General features: G+C 41.7%; 1 protein-coding gene across 2 annotated transcripts in view; it reads right to left on the reverse strand.

The window, feature by feature from the left end:
* Window positions 1-19,952, reverse strand: part of KIF16B (kinesin family member 16B) — a 288,455-nt gene that overhangs the window by 5,476 nt on the left and 263,027 nt on the right. The window contains exon 26 of one of the 2 annotated variants that reach the window (XM_015539588.2): window positions 2,983-3,075. The exons of the other annotated variant lie outside the window; for it this stretch is intronic. Coding sequence (XP_015395074.2) covers window positions 2,983-3,075 — 93 coding nt within the window. The remainder of the gene's footprint in view (window positions 1-2,982; window positions 3,076-19,952) is intronic. 2 annotated transcript variants of the gene reach the window in all.

Consider the following 19,952-nt stretch of genomic DNA (forward strand, 5'->3'; position numbering starts at 1 on the left):
GATCTCTTATTGACTTCACAGCCACTGCCATAGAGCATTTATAAGAGTGTAAGAAATTCAGGGACCTCTCTCACAGAGGGGCAGCTCCAGGAGAGACTTTGGTCGGGCATTTCCCAAGCCTGGGAGTGGAGAAGTCCATTTGCTTACAATGTGGCCCCAGTGATTTTCTACTGTTTGCAAACAAGTTAACGGACATTAACTCCGGAGCACTGGCAGGTAGTAGGTGCCAGTCAAGATCAGAGGAAACCTTCCACCTATACCATATCCAAGCCCCTGGGCTGTGGGGGGTGTAGTCTGTAGTCACACCAAGATCTGCCCAAATCACCCTTCTCTCACTCCTAGGAGGCTTTAGTGACTAACATTTTTGATGGGTCAGTGCATCCTAGTGGTACATCTCTGGCCAAGCATTTACCTGGAAAGCTCCTGCCCAAAGCCTGATATATACACGCAGGCCAATCTTCAAAATTCCAACACCATTTCAAAATACAACAACTAAATATTATTAATCTTTTGAACCAAAACACAGGCTAATATGGTCTACTGGCTGTGTTAATGAGTTCTGAAAGGTGAAGCACACTCCCTACAGCAATACAGGGTAATTCAGCAAGAATTTAGTCAATTATTTTAGAGCTTTAGCCTGGTACCTCAATCGATACATTGCATGAGGAAAAAAATTGAAAATATAATGTGCTGCTACATGCTATTTTCATTTTTATTTCATTCTTGATGAAGGTCATTTTGTTAACATGATTCATATGTGCCCTACAATATAATTTTAGGCTCTGCTCTAGCTGAAAGGAAAAGTACTTAAGTTACCGGAACAACCTAGCTAAAAGCTGGCCTTACGATAGCCTCTGCTGGCTTGTTCTTTTCAATTCTGGAGTTTCTGGATGAAACATTAGTCTGTTGGGACCGACCATATGCTCCATAGTCCTTCCAGGCAAAAACCTGCATGATCAGCAGGGAGTTCGATAGTGTGGCCCTTCTCATCTTGCAGCATTTCCTTTCAGGTCTGGGATCTGGAAAGGAGGGAAGATGAAGTGGTATCCAAACTCAGCAAACTGTGTGAACAAGGGAGTAAGTAAGGCTAGCATGTGCAGGGCTCTGTGTGGGGAACAGCAGGACTTGAAGGAGAATGTGGAAGGCCCGGATGCTGGATTTGGATCTTCAGGCACTTTGTACAAAACACTTACCAGTTCATGAGCTCCCATGACTCCTAAGACATGCTGAGGTGGAGGAGGACAGGTATGTGAATCCTGTTTACAGATGAGGAAACTGAGATCCCAAGAGGCAGTGGCTTAGCCAATGTCAACAGACTATAGAAGCTGACAAACAACTTGGTCTTTAAATTCAGGAGAAAGGCAGATGGCTTAATGTCACTTACAAGGTGCAATCCCTTAAGCCTGAAAGGTAATGAGTAAATGTGCATGTAAACACAGCCCTTCTCTTTAGGGATCTCCATACCATGCAGACTCTCAGAATTTACTGTGTGTGAGTGTGTGTGTGTGTGTGCGCGCGCATGTGCACACGCACGCACGCATAGAGAACATGTGGGAATAAGAGGGCTTCAGAAGCGTTTCAAAGATCTTACCTTATTTTTTGGCTCCCTTCCTTCTGCTTTAATGCTCAGGGGGATAAAGTCATGACTATTTTAGGTTACTAAAAAGCTTGCTTTAACAGGGCTCATGACTGTAAGTGTAGTCTGCTGCTCATTTCACAGGCATGCACCACCCAGCTGTGCCACTCTCATGATTTCCCCAGCCATCTCATTGTTGTGGAGCCCCTTCATCTCACAAAATTTTAACATAAATTCGTAATGTAATTTAAAGTTATTGAAATTATTAAAACGTACTTTAAAAATGTAGTAGGGCCTTATCCACCTTTCCACTGTGACATATTAACAGGGAAGACAGTTCGCTGGAATTCATTTCCAGAAGCCATTAGCCAGGGCGGCAGCTTAAAGATAACGATCAGTCTAATAAGACTTAGAGGTTTCATTTACCTTGTAGCACTTGGAAAATTCATCCTTGACTGATGGGTTCCAAAGACCAATCAAGCGGGGATGGAGACATGCTGGGATATTTCTAGACATGAGAGGTCTGGTCACCACTGGCCATGGATCATGAATCAACCCCCTACCAGTGGGGTCAATATTCACTCACTCAAGTCTTCCCAGTTCTAAACTCTCATAAATTCTAGTCGACACCTTTATCTGGCTATTTTAGGGATCCTAAAATTTGTCTCCACTGGATCAAAAATGCTGGGTTCCTTTCCTGACATGGTCCTAAATGTCCTCTACACTCTGATGAAATTAGGATGGTTTAATTCAAGCAACTCATCCATCCACCACAGTTACCACACACCTGCCCTACATGGAGCAGCGTGCCAAGCACTGGGTGTCCAACGTTGACTAAAACAGACACTGAGCCTGTGCTGAAAAGGAGCCTGGGCCGCCCTGCACCATCTCCTCATTGTCCAGAATCCTTCGTCTAAATCCTACTTGTCTTCTGAGGACTGGATCAAGGTTTGTTCTTCGTCGGCTCCTCTTGAGACTTCATTCATGCACCCAACAAATATTTACTGAGAGCTTTCTATAGGTCATGCTGCTGAGGAGTCAGTAGTGAATAAGGTCAGTTCTCGTCTTGAGTCACATGCAGGCATTCCAGGGACTTGGGACAAGTAAAGCTCTGATTAAAATATGGAATGAGATGATTTTGGAGTACATAGAAAAGGCATCCAGCCTAGTCCTGGGAACTGGTGACATTTCTGCCAAGAGCTGAAGGATGAGTAAGAATCAGACAGGTAGAGATACTTGTGGAAGATACTGTAGAAGCCTATTCCCAGCAGGGGGGGGGGGATGTGCAAAGCCTCATGGTGACAACAAACAGCTTGGGGTCCCACCAAGAGTCCAGCATGGCTGGACCACACACTATGTGGGGTTCATTTAGCGCGGGGGACACACTTCTGGAATGTACTGCTCACTGGATCGGCTCTCCAATGGTCCTCATGTTGCAGTTTCTTCACTGTGCTCCAACAGCATCTCTTCTCTCTGATCCATGGATCCTGCCAGGCCTTCTGTTTTCCAAGAGAAAACACTGGAAGTAAAGCTGACAGTGAAGGAGTCACCTTGCAGGCTTCGGTGCCCCATCTGAGCCCAGTCCTCAGTGGAACCATGATCAGAATACAGCCATGTAAGTGGCCTGACATGATACCTGACATTTGGAAAAGATGAACCACTTGGCCAAGCCCTGGCCAAATTCCAGAACCACAGCATCACAAGCAATAAAGTGGTGGCTGCTTTAAGGAAGTTAAGTTTTGGGGTAGTTTATTACGTGGTGATAGATAATCACAATAGATATGCATGGGAAGAAGGTAAGGGATGAGAGAGTCAATGAAATTAGTCAAATCAGAATAGAAAAGTCTCATTGGTTTTTATTTATAATTTATGACTAGCCATACATCACAGTCTGTGCTACTAACCTTTTCCAACCTTTTTAGTATTTCTAATGAATAATTCTATCTTAGCAGGTATTCTTTTCTATCCATCCTCGGTTTTAAAGTAAATACTTGAAATAAGTAGCCATCATTTGAAATATGGAATTTATTTCTTGATTTTATAGAGAATTCTGAGAGCTCCCAGTTAAAATTCATCAGGGTGAAAATGTTAGTCTGTGATTACAGAATTGGATCTATTCATTACAGCTATTCAGAGAATCTTCTTTATGAGCTTAATGACATAAGCATATTGTATTGAATTATTATGGTACTGCATCAATTGGACTCATAAATTTAATATACTCAGTCTGGTTCACATATTCTAATAAAATCCAGTGAGCTTTAAACATTTTATAAGGAATGCGCATTTAAAGTCATGTGATATTCAGTTTTTACAGGTTGGCGTTCCTGCTTAGGGTAAGAAGCGAGCTTCAATGATCTCGACCACCCGGCCTGGTAGACCAGCAAGCTTGGGGGGAGACCCCCCCCCCCTCCCAGACAAACAGGCCACATTAGAAAGCCCCAAATCCATCAGCTCAGGCTGTGAAGTTGGTTGAGCTTTTCTCTAGAACCCAAGTCGGTATCAGGCCCATCTTTTCGGCTCATGAAAGGAAGAGAGCAACTAGCTGAGGCTGCATCTTGAGCCGGGAGCAATGGCATGTCAGCTGTAAGGGAGCAGGCAAACCCGCTTCCAGGCAGTCTGACAGGCCCCCCTCTCAACCTCATTCGGCTGAAGCAAAATACGGGAGGACAGACGCTGTGGAGAAGCGCAGTTTCCAGGGCTCGCTCTGGTTCTTTGACTTTTGTTTACTGGATCTAGGTTAAGAGATTGGTAAGGGTCCCACACACAACAACTGTCTCTGCATCCAGGCGGGGAGGGCGGAAGAGGACCTGGCCATGTGGACCACACGACTGCTGGAGTCCTACCCTTGCACTGTGAGCCACGTCCTGGGCACCCAGTCACACAGCAGCCAGCACGCTGGGCACGGGGGGCATTACCATGCTGGGGTCCAGATTAAGTCGTGAAACTCTCCTGCACCTCACTTTCCTCATCTGATTAGAATGCTTTTTAAATCAGAAGATGAAATGAGAGGTCTGTCAGGTGCTAGGGGCAGGGCCCAAGTCACAGCATGCATTTATTAAGTAGGTGACATTATTATCTACACAGCTTTGTCCTTGCAGAGTTAATCTGCAAATATAATCATTTTCTCCTCTTTTAGATGTTTCAGGGCACGTGGGCTTAAAATGTGTTAGTATTTAATGCTTTAATGTTTTCCCCTTCAAAGGAAAATGGAAGACAACAGTCTGGAATGGTTTTTTTCCAAAGTCACCTCATATCAGATACTGGCAGACCCTTTATTTCAAAAATTGCTTTAAAGTAAGAAAGAGTTAATGTGTTTCTCAAAATGGGGAATCATGTTCATATGTTTAAAAATATAGGCTACACCAGGTAAATTAACTATGCCCCCAAAGCTCATTTTAAGATATAGTTTGGATACTGAGATTCTGAAAAATGCTATCTGGGGAAAAAAAGAACTATTCTTTGTTTCTCAGCTCACGATTCCTTCTTGCACCATCTACATCTTCAAAGAGGTTCTTGACATTTTGAGGGGGATGACTGCTCCAAATGGCCAATGTGACTGACAGACTTTCAAATGAGAATCTCATTGTGTGGTGCCTCTTGGCTATAATATACTTAAACTCAAATTCAAAGAAACCTCAAATTCAAAGGTCCCCAAAAGCTTAAGAATCAAGATGTAGTTGCGCATTCATTACTGGCATCCCAAAGTCTCCCTCTTAGTAGAAGCGCAAGCACCGGGACATGGTGTGACGCTTCAGGGACCCCCCACGTGACTATCTTGCTCCTCTCTACCATCCATGCCTGTGGTTGAGCAGGACCATCCCCTGCTTTTATGTCTGACCTGAGGTCACTTCTGTATTGATGGCAAGTTTCCTCAGGCTGGCCTTGTACTGGGCCATCCCTGAATACCAATGAGTCCCTGAATTCCAGGGCAAGAGGGTCAGCTCTTGAGACTAGGAGGGAAGACCCACTGCCCCTTTTTTGTTCTTTGGACGAGGGGCTCCTGATGATCCCTGTGAGGCTATTTGCCTTCAGAATATCTCCCTGCCTTGGGAGTTATTCCTCAGTGTCCACCCACTGCCCTAGGTCCCAGGAGGGAGCCATGGTCATGCCCTAGGTGTGATTAGGCCTGTGGCCCTGAGCGGTGGGCCTGTGACCCCACCCCACGGAGAGGATTAGCTGAGGATTTGGATTATCCACACCGATGATCCCTTTCACTGGGGACAATGATGGAGGCTTGACTATGTCGGGGAGGCTGGAGGCAGGGAGAAAACCCAGACCAAACCTTCTCTCATATAACATCTCTAATTCTAAAAAAGAATGGGGTAGGTGTAGATTTTTAATAATTCCTTCACCAAACAGATATCATCCACACAATTAAGTATCTAAGTTGAAAAATATATACATTGAAAACATGTACCTCCTGCACAGCACTTTGCTCATAAAAGACACGGTCTATTAGGTACCCGATGCAATGAATGTTAGGTTAATATTAAATGTTAATAAATCCTGCTGAACAATGAGAAGCCTGGGTTTTCTCTCTTTCAGATCTTCCCTTGCAGCAAAATTTCACAGATTTATAGTATCTTCTCTCTTCTGAACAAAGGAAGTTTACTAAATTACTGTAGAGAAGGAGTCTATCAAATCTTAACTTATGCTTCAAAGCCAAACTTTAGAAACTCTTCAACTGTCCTTGGCCTCTGTCCAAATCTGAAAAGTTGCTGCAGAAGAGAAGTTGGAAAGGTTGCCCGTTGGGCAGGGGATGAAGCACGTGCTTCCTTGGATACTCGTGTCTGGCCCTGTTCCCCACAACGAACCTGAGCCTGTGGGAGCAACAGTCTTTCAGCTGTCACAACTTTTAGCACTCGAGATTGTTCTCAGCTGAGAGGCACTGAAAGCAATGTGGTACAAGTTAAAACAGAGTCCTGGCAAAATGTGGAAAGAAGATCGTACAGATGAAAGGGAAATCACACCAGCCGGGGGATCGCGGAGAAAGCGATGGGGCCATTAAATCTAAGAAATAATGGGCTAATTTGGGCTAATTTGACATCCAGTTTCTGTCATAAGGAAACTGCCTTCCAAAGTAAGAAATGTCAGTTTGTACTGACTGAGCTATGACTTGGATTGCCCAGAGTCTTTCGAGTAAGAAATTGCAAATAAATGTAATGTTGGGGACTAGAAGATAAATAAGCAGCAGAAGTGGCAAAGAGAAGGTGAATCAGCAGCAAACAGACACCAAAATGCATAAATACCCCAGCCTACGGAGATGGTTAGGGCAGATGGTTATCTTGCTGCTCATAGCACTTTATCCACAGAGCTCGGAAATAAAAGCTCCAGAATCCACTGGGGCTTTGTTTCCAGCAGGCTAAAAAATCCACCGAGAAAAGGGTGATGGCTTCATTTACTGCCATTTTCAACTCTGATTAGCAAATGCTTGCTTGATTTTCGTAGGAGTTTCTCAATTTTACTTATAAATACTATGAAACAGGTGATCTCAATTAGGAAACAAATTAGGCAAAGTGTTAATTTTTCTTTCTTTCTTTTTTTTTTTTTTTGGTTGCCTGGAATCAATATTATATATGTAAATGTAACCGCATTGCAGTGAATTCCTGGGAACAGAAATAAGCCTATCTAAAAATGGACGGGAGCTTTACACAGGCAAACAATAAAACAAAATGTTGAGTGAAACTGGGACAAACTGATGTTCTTACCCGTTTCTTTCTCCCAAGTATCATCTCAAAGGACTGCAACATGTGCTATGATTCATTACTGTTATGAAATATAAGCAACACACACAGAAAAAAAAAGGGGATCATCCAAGGGGGGAAAAAAAAAAACTACCTGAATTCTAAAATATAGTTTCAGAAGCAACAAAGGACAGTACAGAAGTTCACTGGCAAAGGCCACAGTGAGCACCTTTAATAAAAGTACAATTTACTTGGAAAACAAATCTAAATAAATGGAGTGAAAGGAATCAAAGCATCTTCGAGAAAGCCTAATTCAAATTTATAAAAGAGAAAGGGTGACTGCCAGATGTTGATATAAACAGTGAGCTGAGAACTAGCAGAGACTGGACAAAGTGGTTCTTTTTTTTAAGTTTTATTTTTTCAATTTATTTTGAGAAAGAATGAGTGAGTGGGGGGAGAGCGAGAGGGGGACAGAGAGAGAGAGACAGAGGGAGAGAGGGAGGGAGGGAGAGAGGGAGGGAGAGAGGGAGGGAGGGAGGGAGAGAGGGAGGGAGGGAGGGAGGGAGGGAGGGAGAGAGAGAGAGAGAGAGAGAGAATCTCAAGCAGGGATTGGGATTCAGTGCAGAGCCACACTTGGAGCTTGAACTCACCAACTGTGAGATGATGACCTGAGGTGAAGTCAAGAATCAGCCACTTAACCGACTGAGCCACCCAGGCGTCCCAAGAGAAATTGGTTCTTAAAATAAACAGACACACAAGAAGAATTCTGTGTATGTCTTCTGGGCTATTGCAACAAAAGGAATGTATGACAAGGAGCTATACAGATGTCAATGGAAATAAATATAATTGATCATTTCAGGAAGAAGCTAGGCCTTCAGGCTTGTTACAAGCATGAGAAGGTGCAAAAGTAATAAGCACAATGTTAAAACAAGGTCAGGAAGAATGAAAAGGATTGCGTTGTGCAGTGCTTCGCAAACACTTTGCGGAGAAGGAGCAACTGAAGGAGGGAGGGGGGAGGAGAAAGAGACAGAAAGAAATGGCAAATATAAGAGACAGGAAAATTCAAGGAGGACAAGACCAGGGGATCAACACAAACAAATGGTATTCCAGAAAGAAATAAGAGGAAAAACCCTGACAGGAGGAAATCATCACAACAATCTCCTAGAAAGAAATAAAGGACACTAGAGAGAGAATGTACATGGAACAACCAGCAGAACTGAGGGGCTGTTCACCAAAGTAGAACCAGGAAAGCTCAGAACCCTGGGTATAGACAGAGCTTTTGTAAGGGTCAGAGAAGTATTACGTCACATACAGAGTACCAAAAATCAAAATGGTGGGTCACCTGGGTAGCTCAGTCGGTTTAGTGTCCAACTCTTGGTTTCAGCTTAGGTCTCGATCTCATAGTTCATGGGTTCGAGCCCCACGTCGGGCTCCACACTGATGATGCAAAAGCCTGCTTGGGATTCTCTGCCTCCCTCTCTCTGTCTCTGCCCCTCCCCCACTCGTGCTGTCTCTCTCAAGATAAACTTTCAAAATTAAAAAAAAAAAAAAAGGAAGCAATACACAAATGCAATTTTAGTTTGTAAGAAAATACCAAAAGGTATCGCAAGGGTTGCTGCAAGGGAAAGGGGAATGAAATGCCCAGGATGCAGAAAACTGCTTTCCAGGAAAGCCTAGTACAACTATTTGAGCATACCCATAATTGGCACTGATTTTTAAAAAAAAGTTTTAAAATCTCTCTCTCATTGGAAAAATGGTCAGAAGGGATATATGCCCAACTGTAAGAGCAATGACCTCTGGGCAAGTGCCTCTATTTGAGACCCTGTGAAAGCAGAGACAGAGGGAGATTATATACAGATGATCTTGGATGCAGAGGTAAAGGGGCGGGAAAGTCAGAGTGGGAAAAGGAGGTGGCCAGTAGAGGGCTGTCGATGCACAGGTTACCGTCCAGGGCAGCACTTGGTCCTGCTGGGGACCCTTCGAGAGACATGTAGACTGTGCTTCTGAGTCATCTGTAATGACGGGAGGCAGGCACATTTATCCATACTTCGTCTCTTACTGTTTGCGGCAGGCCTCACTTCCCTCTAACCACTAGGCTGCAGCCTGAGGGAGAGAGGGAGAGAGCGAGCGAGCCCTGGGGCGCTGTAGCACATAGTACGGCTTTTCTCCAGGGCCGTGACCAGAACCATGGGAAAGTCAAAGGGTCACAGAACAGCACACAGCATGTGTTTGCTACAGGATGGGGCTGGGGTTGGTGGTGATTAAGGGGGATCCCAGCTTTAGATGTGAAGAGAGAGTCCTTTGCTTAGTGCTCCCTGCTAACCAGCTTGGGAAGCCAGCCAGGGTGATGGGGGTGGGGTTGGGTGGGGGTCGTCTTTGCTCTTGGCTCCAGCAGCTTTCTTCCCTCCCCAGCATTTTTCTTAGTCTTCAGCATTTTTGGTTTTCTGATGAGGACTTTTTGATTCACAGAAACCTTACTCGTTATCTTCTTAGGGATGAACAAGCATTTTTAAAGAATTTAAAATGCAAGTTTTATTGCAACCTTAGGTGATAAGACTGATGTGACTGTGGCTCATGCACTGGGCCTAAGTCAGTTCATGGTCAGAATGATTCCAGAACATTCAGAAGATAAAGAGCTACAAATTAGCTCCCAGCCTGCCCCATATCTTAGCTAACATCCACTGGGCTGGACTGTGGCATCGCCCCAGGAGCAAGCTGGAATGGCGGCCAGCACTAACGGAACTGGGCCATGCTGCCATCATTTCCAGGAACTCCTGTGTTGCATGTTTTTACAACAAGAACAGATTTTTATTTTATACGAATACTTCCATGTATCTATACACAATACTGAATTATATCTATTGACATCTCCATATACATCTATAATCTATTTCTAGATTATACCTATATAACTATATTTATAGCTATGCCTATATCTGTATAATAGAATCTATAATTAAATCTATTAATTATATCTTATACCACATTTTATTTTATAATAATATCTTAATGTATGAGGAATTTCCTCCTCCAATGAGTCTTAACAAGATTGTTAACTGCATGTAAAACAATACAGGCAGGGGGCACTAAATGGTCACCTGACAGTGCCTGGAAGGGACTAAGAACCTTAGGGTGGGGGTTGGGGCCATTCTTTGATTTACACCAAGGGGGAAGAGAAAAATTAGTAGCCTCTGGCAGACATGAGCAAGCATAACCCAATAAGCAGGGATACTAGCAGAAATTGATGATACAAACATGTCACTATCATATATGGGATTCAAAATGGTCACTGATTCCAAAACAATCAAAACCTTTTTTTTTTTAACGTTTATTTATTTTTTAGACTTAGGGAGAGACCGAGGACGAGCAGGGAAGGGGCAGAGAAAGTGGGAGACAGGATCCAAAGCAGGCTCCAGGCTCTGAGCTGTCAGCACAGATCCCATGGTGAGGCTCAAACCTATGAACCATGAGATCGTGACCTGAGCCAAAGTCAGACCCTTAACTGACTGAGACACCCAGCACCCCCAAAACAATTTTAATAACATGGGCATCATCAGAAGGTGGTCAGCGTTTTCTCAACCATCAACTGCTGCATCTCAGGTTATGGTACTCTTTTCCCTACTTTTAGCTGTATTTCTATGCAATGCTTCCCCCTGGGGCCTGGAAGCTAATTAAGTGCTCTGGCTTAAAAGACCTTTCCTTCTCACCCGTGTTGTGCCGCAGCATGAATGTGAGCTGTAAGGGGAGGCAGATGAGAAAATATTAAAATGGTATTTAATTAAGCAGAGTAAACAATAAGGTCAGTAGCAACTTGAAGCTGACAGCTGTCTCCGAACAAGCAGGCAAGTTACTTCCAGGTATGGGCGACAGAGAAGTAAGCTTAGGCTGCAGGCTCCTTTGGTCCATGCCACTCGTGATTTCTACTTCTGTTTCAGAGGCAATGAGACATTTAATAAAAGAAAACAAATAGCCATGCCGCGCTGTATCTAGGAGGAGAGCAGGAACAACCCTCCAGCTGTTTAACACTGCAATGTTCAGGCTTCATTTCATTTTGCTTCTAAAAGAAACCAGGGAAATGAAAAATGTGGTATGCTGACCTCCACGAACAGAGCATGCACAGCTCTTAAGCCTGCCATCTCGAGCTGTGTTGCATTACTTTCATCAGATCCTATTTCCACAAACAGGAAAGAGTTGGAGAATATCTGTTAGGTATTTGTCAAGCCCCAAACACCTTGTAAATGAGCAAGGGGCCTGGAGAGATGACAGATGTTACTGATTTACTGCTAGGACAGCACATGAGGTGGGACTGTAGTGGGGGCTGATATTAGAATATCAAAAGCCCAACAAATGGAAAAATTACCACTGCAGCTGTATCTGGGGTGAACAGAATGGCTTCTGTCACAGTTAACCTTATGCATCAACTTGACTGGGTCATGGGGTGCCCAGATATTTGGCCAAACATTCTGGTTTGTTTGTGAAGGTGTTTTGGGGTGGGAGTAACATTTGAGTACACACACTGAGTACAATTTGAGTACGATCTGAGCAGACTGTCCTCCCTAATGTGGGTGGCATCGGTCAATCAGCTGAAAGCCTGCACAGAACCAAGAAAACTGACCCTTCCATGAGTTCAAGGGATCTCTTGCCTCGCTGCACTGAGCTGGGACACTGGTCTTTTCTTGCCGGTGGCCATGAATGGAAAGATCAGCACTTCCTGGGTCTCAAGACTACTGGCTCTCAGAACAGAATTTAGACCAGCAGCTCTCAGGGCTCTCAGGCCCTCAGGCTCAGACTGGAACCATACCACTGGCTGTCCCCAGTCTCTACCTTGTTGCAGATCTTGGGACTTCTCAGGCTCCATTATTGTGTAAGCCAATTCCATATAATAAATCTCTTCACAAAGACACACACACATACCCTACAGGCTCTGTTTCTCTGGAGAACCCCAACTACTTGTTTCCAAATGCCAGATTAGTGAAGTGGTAAAAAAAAAAACAAAACAAAAACAAAAAACACTACTATTTCGATACCATGAGTTGTATGTAGAAATGTAAAATTCACAAATATATTTAATACCAGATTTCACTGTTAAGCTTGGTGTCCAGGTCTTGGGCATCCATACAACTTTCATTACCACCCCCAGGTCTCATTCAACTGAGTGACAAGCCATGCTGATTCATAGGCAATGACTGTCATTGTCAGTGCACTGCTTTCATAAAGACCAAAGATTACAGGTGACCACTAGACACACTTCCTCTGAGATGGGCAGAACAGCACCTCTTATATAGTGTTCTTGTCCCCCACCAAATCAAACCTAAACTAGATCAAGCCTCTCAATATAACTACTGGTTTTCAGAAAGTGCAGGTTTAGAGGAGCATGGTGAATGACACCACGAGGATGCCATTAGCAAAACCCAAAATGTAGGAATTTAATGGATACATGGTATGGCTTCATCAAAAACAGATGGTGAGAAAAAGAAGAGGGAAGGGAAACCTATAGATTATTATACACTTTAGAGGTATATCAACCAATATCATGTATGGATATAATTTGGGTCCTGATTCATCTACTGATGAGAGAAAAAAAAAAAAAAAGACTGATGTGGCTTGAACAATGACTGGTTATTTATTTTGAAAGATTAGCTAATTTTTAGGGTGTATGTGTGATGATAATGATTATATTTTTAAAAACAGAGTGCCTTGATTTTTTAAGTACCTATTAAAAAAAATTTTTTTTAAGGTTTATTCATTTTTTAGAGACATAGCATGAGTGGGGGAGGGGTAGAGAGAGAGGGAGACACAGAATCCGAAGCAGGCTCCAGGCTCTGAGCTGCCAGCACAGAGCCTGATGGGGACCTCGAACCCACGAGCCGTGAGATCATGACCCGAATGAAAGTTCGGACGCTCAACCAACTGAGCCACCCAGGTGCCCCTTTAAGTACTTATTTTAGAGAGAGACAATGTGCTTGTGGGAGAGAGGGGCAGAGGGGGAGAAACAGAATCCAAAACAGGCTCTACAATCATCATGGAGCCCAACATAGGGCTCGATCCCCAGACCCTGGGATCATGACCTGAGCCGAAAGCCAGAGTCAGATGCTCAACCGACTGAGTTACCCAGGCACCCTGAGTGTCTTGCTTCTTAAGAGGTACATCCTAAAATATTTATGGTTAAAATATATAATGTGTGGTATTTGCTTTAAATTGTGTGTAATGCCATGCCTAAGGGTAGAAATGAAACAAAACTGGACACATGCTAATGAAATGTTGAAGTTGAATGATATGGGAGGGCACACAGGGGTTCATTACATTATTCTTTCTGAGGTTTCATAAATATTGTCATGAGAAATAAAGTGAAAACAGGAGGTAGAATAGACCATTAATATCTATGTCATGATATCTCAAAGTTTCTTTAATGCATCAATGTTTGTAAAGTTGAAGATAGTTTGCATAAACCCTGGAGGAGCAGAAATGTGCAAATGTACCAGGATTACATTCTTGGATACTAAGAATTCTTTTAACACCTGATATTAACAAACACTATATTCTTAGGTAAATCTAATTCCTCTTCTGAACCAGAATGGGTTGGAAAGGATTGCCAAAGAAGATTACCAAGGAGATCTGGGGCGATGTCCTTCAATAAAGATGTTTTCTCTTTTCCCATGGGAAATTCTAGACACATTTTGATGCTAAAATGAATGTACTCAAGTCCTTCTAGATCTTCACATTAAGTTGACAGAATGAAGGGGCATTTAGTTTTAGTACAGTGGAAAGTTAAGAGGTATAGGAAAGGGCAACCTCTATTGAGACTTTTTTGAAGTGACACTTGAAGGAAAAAGTCTTTACAAATTATACTCTGTAATTAAATGTAATAATAGGTCACCTAAAATATCCCAAGTGATACTACAAGAGAGAAGAGCACAAAGGTCTTCTGAACCTAATACCAATGTGAAAAAGTCTTTGTAGTAATATATGAAAATTATAGGGGGAAAGGATCTTTGCAACTATTTGTCAATTACATCAGTATTCCAAGTGGCCTTTAACCTTATTTTATGGTTACATCCAATTACAAGAGATTTCCTTCTTGGTTTCTGTGTTGAAATGTTTTAATTTGTGAAGGCTGTCCACTGGATAGGCACCTCATTAATTTGCAGACTCTGAGAAGCACTGATCATATACACAGACATCTGAGTTTGGAAAGAAAGAGTAAAGAAAAATGGTGCTTGGTAAAGAGACAAAACAGTGACTTTAAAGTTTCAGAGTAAGGCGTGAGCCAATCTTAATGGAATATAAATTATCATTTGCTTAAAAGTGGATAAAATACGTATGAAAAATATTATTTGTTTAGAGGATGATTACCTTTCTTTTAACAGATTAACCTCATACTCTTAAGAAAAACGTGTAATGATGTCAAATCCATCCATCCATCCATTTTTCTTCCTTCTTTTTTCTTTAGCAAAGCAATAAAGGGACATTGGAAAAATTGGAGGATGTGAGGGTAGAAGTGAAAGAAGAATGAGGAAAAAAAAAGAAGGAGATTATAAATGTATGATGATTGCATAATGATTTATTTGTAATTTGTTTTTGATGATATGTTTAAGAGCAGTTATAGGTTGACGGGAAAATTGAGAAGAAGGTAAAAAAATTTCCCACATACTCCCCTACCCTCACATGCCCGCAGCCACTATTAAAATCCCACACCAGAGTGTGACATCTTACATAAAGCAATGAAATGACACCGACACATCATCATCATCATCATCATCATCATCATCATCATCCAAAGTCCATAGATTACACTAGGGTTCACTCTTGGTGTTGTGCATTCTGTGGGCTTTTGCCAAACAAATAATGTATCCACCATGATAGCATCATACAGAGTTGTTTCACTGCCCTAAATATCCTCTGTGCTCCACCCATTCATCCTTCCCTTCCCCCTTCCCCCTGGTAACCAATTATCTTTCCACCATCTCCATAAGTTATGCTTTTTCCAAATGTCACATAGTTAGAATCATATAGTATATAGTGTTCAGATTGGTTTCTTTCACTTAGTAGTATATATTTAAGGTTCCCCTATGTCTTTTCATGGCTTGATAGCTCATTTCTTTTTAGGGTTGAGTAATATTTAACTGTTGGTTCGTGTACCATGGTTTATCTATTCACTAACTGAAGGACATGTTGACTGCTTCCAAGTTTTGACAATTATAAATAAACCTGCTATAAACATTCACATATAAGTGTATGTGAGGACATAGGTTTTCAACTCATTGGGGTAAGCAGCAAGAAGTGCAACTGCTGAATTGAATATTAAGACTGTCTTTATTTTTATAAGAAACGTTCAACTGTCTTCCAAAGTGGCCACACCATTTTGCATTCCCACCAGCAATGAATGAGAGTTCCTGTTGCTCCACAGCCTCATCAACATTTGATGTCCTTAGTGTTTTATTCTGGCCATTTTCATAGGTGTGGAGAGGGTATAGCATTTTTGTTTTTTTTTTTTAATTTTCAATTCCCTAATGACATGATGTTGATGAACATCCTTTTTATACGCTTACTTGCCAGCTGTATATCTTCTTTGCTGAGGTGTCTGTTCATGTCTTTGCCCATGTTTCAATTGAGTTTTTCATCATCTTATTGTTGACTTTTTAAAGTTCACTGTATTGTTTTGTGTAAGAGTCCTTTATCAGATATCTTTTGCAAATAGTTTTTCCCAGTCTGTGGCTTGTCTTCTCATTCTCTAGGTGTGGGCCTTTGTAGAACAAAATTTTTCAATTTTAATGACTTTGAGCTTATCGATTATATCTTTCATGGACTGTGCCTTTGATGTTGTATCTAAAAGTTTATCACCATACACCCAAGGTCATCTTGGTTTTCTCTTATGCTAGCTTCTAAGAGTTTTGTGTTTTACATTTAGATCTACTATCCATTTTGAGTTCCTTTCTGTGAAGGATGTAAGATCTAGGTCTAGATTCATTATTTTCCCCTTTGGCATGTGGATGTCCAGTTGTCCCAGCACCATTTGTTGAAAAGACTATTTTGCTACATTGTATTGCCTTTGTGCCTTTGTCAGATATCACTTGACTGTATTTACGTGGGTCTAGTTCTGGGCTCCATTGACTTATTTGTCTGTTCTTTTGCAAATAACATACTGTTTTGATTTCTGTAGCTTCTAGTAAGTCTTGACGTTGGGTAGTGTCAGTTCTCCAACTCTGTTCTCCTCCTTCAATATGGTATTGGCTATTCCAGACTTTTGCCTCTCCATTTAAACTTCAGTTTGTCCATAGTCAAAAGATAACTTGCTGAGATTCTGATTGGGATTACAATGAATCTATAAATCAAGTTGGGAAGACCTGGCATCTTAACAACACTGAGTCTCCCTACTCAGGACATGAAATACCTCATTCATTTGGTTCTTTGGTTTCTTTCATCAGAGTTTTATAGTTTTCCTCATATAGACCTTACACATACTTTGTTAGATTTTTACCTAAGCATTTCCTTTTTGTGGGTGCTAATGTAAATGGCACTGTTTTTTTTTTTAAGTTTATTTATTTGGGGGGAGGGGGCGGCAAGGGGCAGAGAGACAGGGAGAGAGAGAGAATCCAAGCAGGCTTTCCACTGTCAGCACAGAGACCAGTGTGGGGCTCAGACTCATGAACTGTGAGATCACGACCTGAGCTGAAATCGATAGTCAGATGCTAAACCAACCAAGCCACCCAGGTGCCCCATTACACTGTGTTTTTAATTCCAAATTCCACTTGTTAATTATTGGTATAGGGGAATGCAATTAACTAATGTATCCTGCAATCTTGCCATAATGGCTTATCAATTCCAAAAGGTGTTTCAGTTTTGAATTTTCTACATAGATAATGATGTCATTTGTGAATAAGACAGCTTTATTTCTTCCTTCTCAATAGGTAGACCTTTTATTTCCTTTTCTTTGTCCCATGACATTAATTAGGGACTTTAAATGTTTAATTATAAAAGTATACTTACTATATAAGTCACTATACGGCAACTATGAGGTAGCAACATTTTCAAAAACAATGATCATTTCTAGGGTTTGCTATGTACCTGGCACCCAAGTATTTTGTATTTTATATGAATCATCTCATTTAACCCTCACAATTATACAAAGTGGGTACAATTATTATCACCATTTTATAGATGAGGAGACAGCCTGACAGAGAGGTTACCTAGTCAGTAAGCAGCAGAGCAAGGATTCGCAAACAGCTTTACTGGACTGTATAGTGTACATTTTTAACCATTATCCTGTATCAATTAAGGACGTATTATGGGTTATGACTTCTATTAGGTACTTTTTACATACTGTTCTCATTTGATCCTATTCTACACTGAGAATAATGAAACTCAGAGTGGGTAAGGAGTTTGCTCAGTGGCGTACTACAAAGTGGCAGAGCTGGCATTCAAACCCAAGGTCAAGCACATGCTCTCTTTTTGAGAAAAGAAAAAAAAATTTTTTCAGAACAAATATGTGCATATACTGTTCAGCATGGCTTTAACTGGTCATTCAACAAACATTTGCTGAGAATCTATCAAGGGCCAGATACTGTTCTAGGCACTGAGGAAACAAATACACAAGGCAGCTAGAATCCTTGTCGTCACAGAACTTACCTTCTAGTAAAATATAAAGCATTTAAAAACCAAACCAACACACAACAGTTCCCTCCAACTGCTACTAAGTGTTGTGATCAAGACACTATAGGGGGATATGGTGGGGATTAATGGGTCAAGGCTGCTTCCACTTGGAGGCAGGTCTCTCTGAGGAGAAGACATCTGAACTGAAGGACATGCTCCAAGCTTGGAGATGTTTCAGTTGACTTAATCATAATCAATAAAGAAATGGAGATCCTGATTGCCAGCTTAGAGTTTTAGATCACAAGCCCAACGATGGGGAACACTTTGTGTTTTGAGTTCCTGAGTTGCTAGCCATTGCCCCATACAGGATGCCTTGAGGGTGTGGGGGAGGAGGAAGAACAGGCGGAAGAGAGGGAGAAAAATGTCAAGAGAATAAAACTGTTTGAAGGCAGTATGGGGGTGCTTCCCTTCCCGCTCCAGGCCTCCATGTGGATTTGAAAGTCTTTACTCTCTTGGGTAACATTTAATCTTGGCTTCCTAAACCAACAACTAATCATGGAAACCAAAGTAGGATTTTCCTTCCTGTTGGAGACTCACGATCTTTGATGTGACCATGAAGCACCACTTACATTGATAGGATAAGGGTTTTTGTCATATAAAATATCTTCTTGACTGGCAATTTACCTGTGGAGTTCATTCTTTCTCATAATTCTTCTCCCCACACATTATGGCATGGCTTACTCCCAGTATATATGATTTCTCATGTAATTCCAATAACTCTACAGAGTAGATATTAGTTCTGCCACTTAGTAAGTAAGAAACTGAAGTTCAGAGACAGAAGAAACTTGCCAAGTTCACACGGACACTGGGTTTCAAGCCCAGGTCTGACTCTAGAACCTTCTGCATGATTCCAATATCACATAGTTTGCTGTCTCCTTCCCTAACCTTAGCCCCAGTATCACAGCCTTTTCAGTTCTTCTGACTCCACGAAGCATCAAGATGAAACAGCTGTCAAACTGGCTCCATCCCCTCTAATGCACTTGACAGCCACTTAACCCCCTTCAAAAATGCTTTGCTACTGACGATGATGGTAATGGACTAATAACAGAAAACAGTTAATGTGAACAACCAGAAAACCAAAAGGAAAAAAAAAAAAAAAACATTAGTGAGGAAGAAAATGGTCCTTTGTGTGAAATATTTCTTACATTTACGTTTAATAATGGTTCTACAATTATCCATTTTGCAAGATCAGCAGAATGTAGACGGAAGAGATGTTAAATTAAGCACAGAACTGCTGGATATCTTTAAGATAGCTAAATGAATGAGAAAACTTAAGGATTTTTACCTCCTGAAATTTACTCTGAAATTGACAGGGCTCAACCTATAAAACGTCTAAACAAATGATTCTGTTGTTAGAAATTTAAGGTTTGAAGCTAACATAAAACTAAAGTATAATAGGCAGAGGAGAACCAGACTGTATGTGTGGCGGGCACCATAAGCCAGAAAAGTGACTCTTGGCAGTGGGGGGTAGTGGTGGCATCAGTACTGACAATCACCACTAATACCTGTATTTGGTAGCTAAGGCAGTAGAACTATCAAGACTTTATTTTGGAAACAGCTCTTCATTTAGTGCACTGTTTCCATTTAGAAAGATTATACCTGTAACTCTGGGCATCCCTTTATTGTAAGAAAAAAAGAAAGCAAGAAAAACAGCTAGGGGTTGGCCTGGTACTCACAGCTAAGTTGTAGCATTCTCCTGTCAACCATAAACAACTTCAAAGAATACTAACACAGGACAATGCTACTCTGATCATGAAGGCGCCTCCCCTTCCCCTCCCTGCCCCCACACAAAGACCGCTCCATTATCACGTCTAAACACAGACAAAAACATGAACACTGTACAAACCATGAATATGCCCAAATAGCTCCCTACTCTGGCTAACATGGCTGACTGCTTTTTTATCATAGTTTTAAAAAAATGTTTTATTTATTTATTTTGAGAGACAGACAGAGAGAGAGAGAGAGAGAGCGTGCACATGTGTGCAAGCAGGGAATGGGCAGAGAGAGATGGAAAGAAAATCTCATGGGGCTTGATCCCA

The sequence above is a fragment of the Panthera tigris genome, chromosome A3 (assembly GCF_018350195.1).
Source record: "Panthera tigris isolate Pti1 chromosome A3, P.tigris_Pti1_mat1.1, whole genome shotgun sequence".
In the NCBI taxonomy this organism is placed as follows: domain Eukaryota; kingdom Metazoa; phylum Chordata; class Mammalia; order Carnivora; family Felidae; genus Panthera; species Panthera tigris.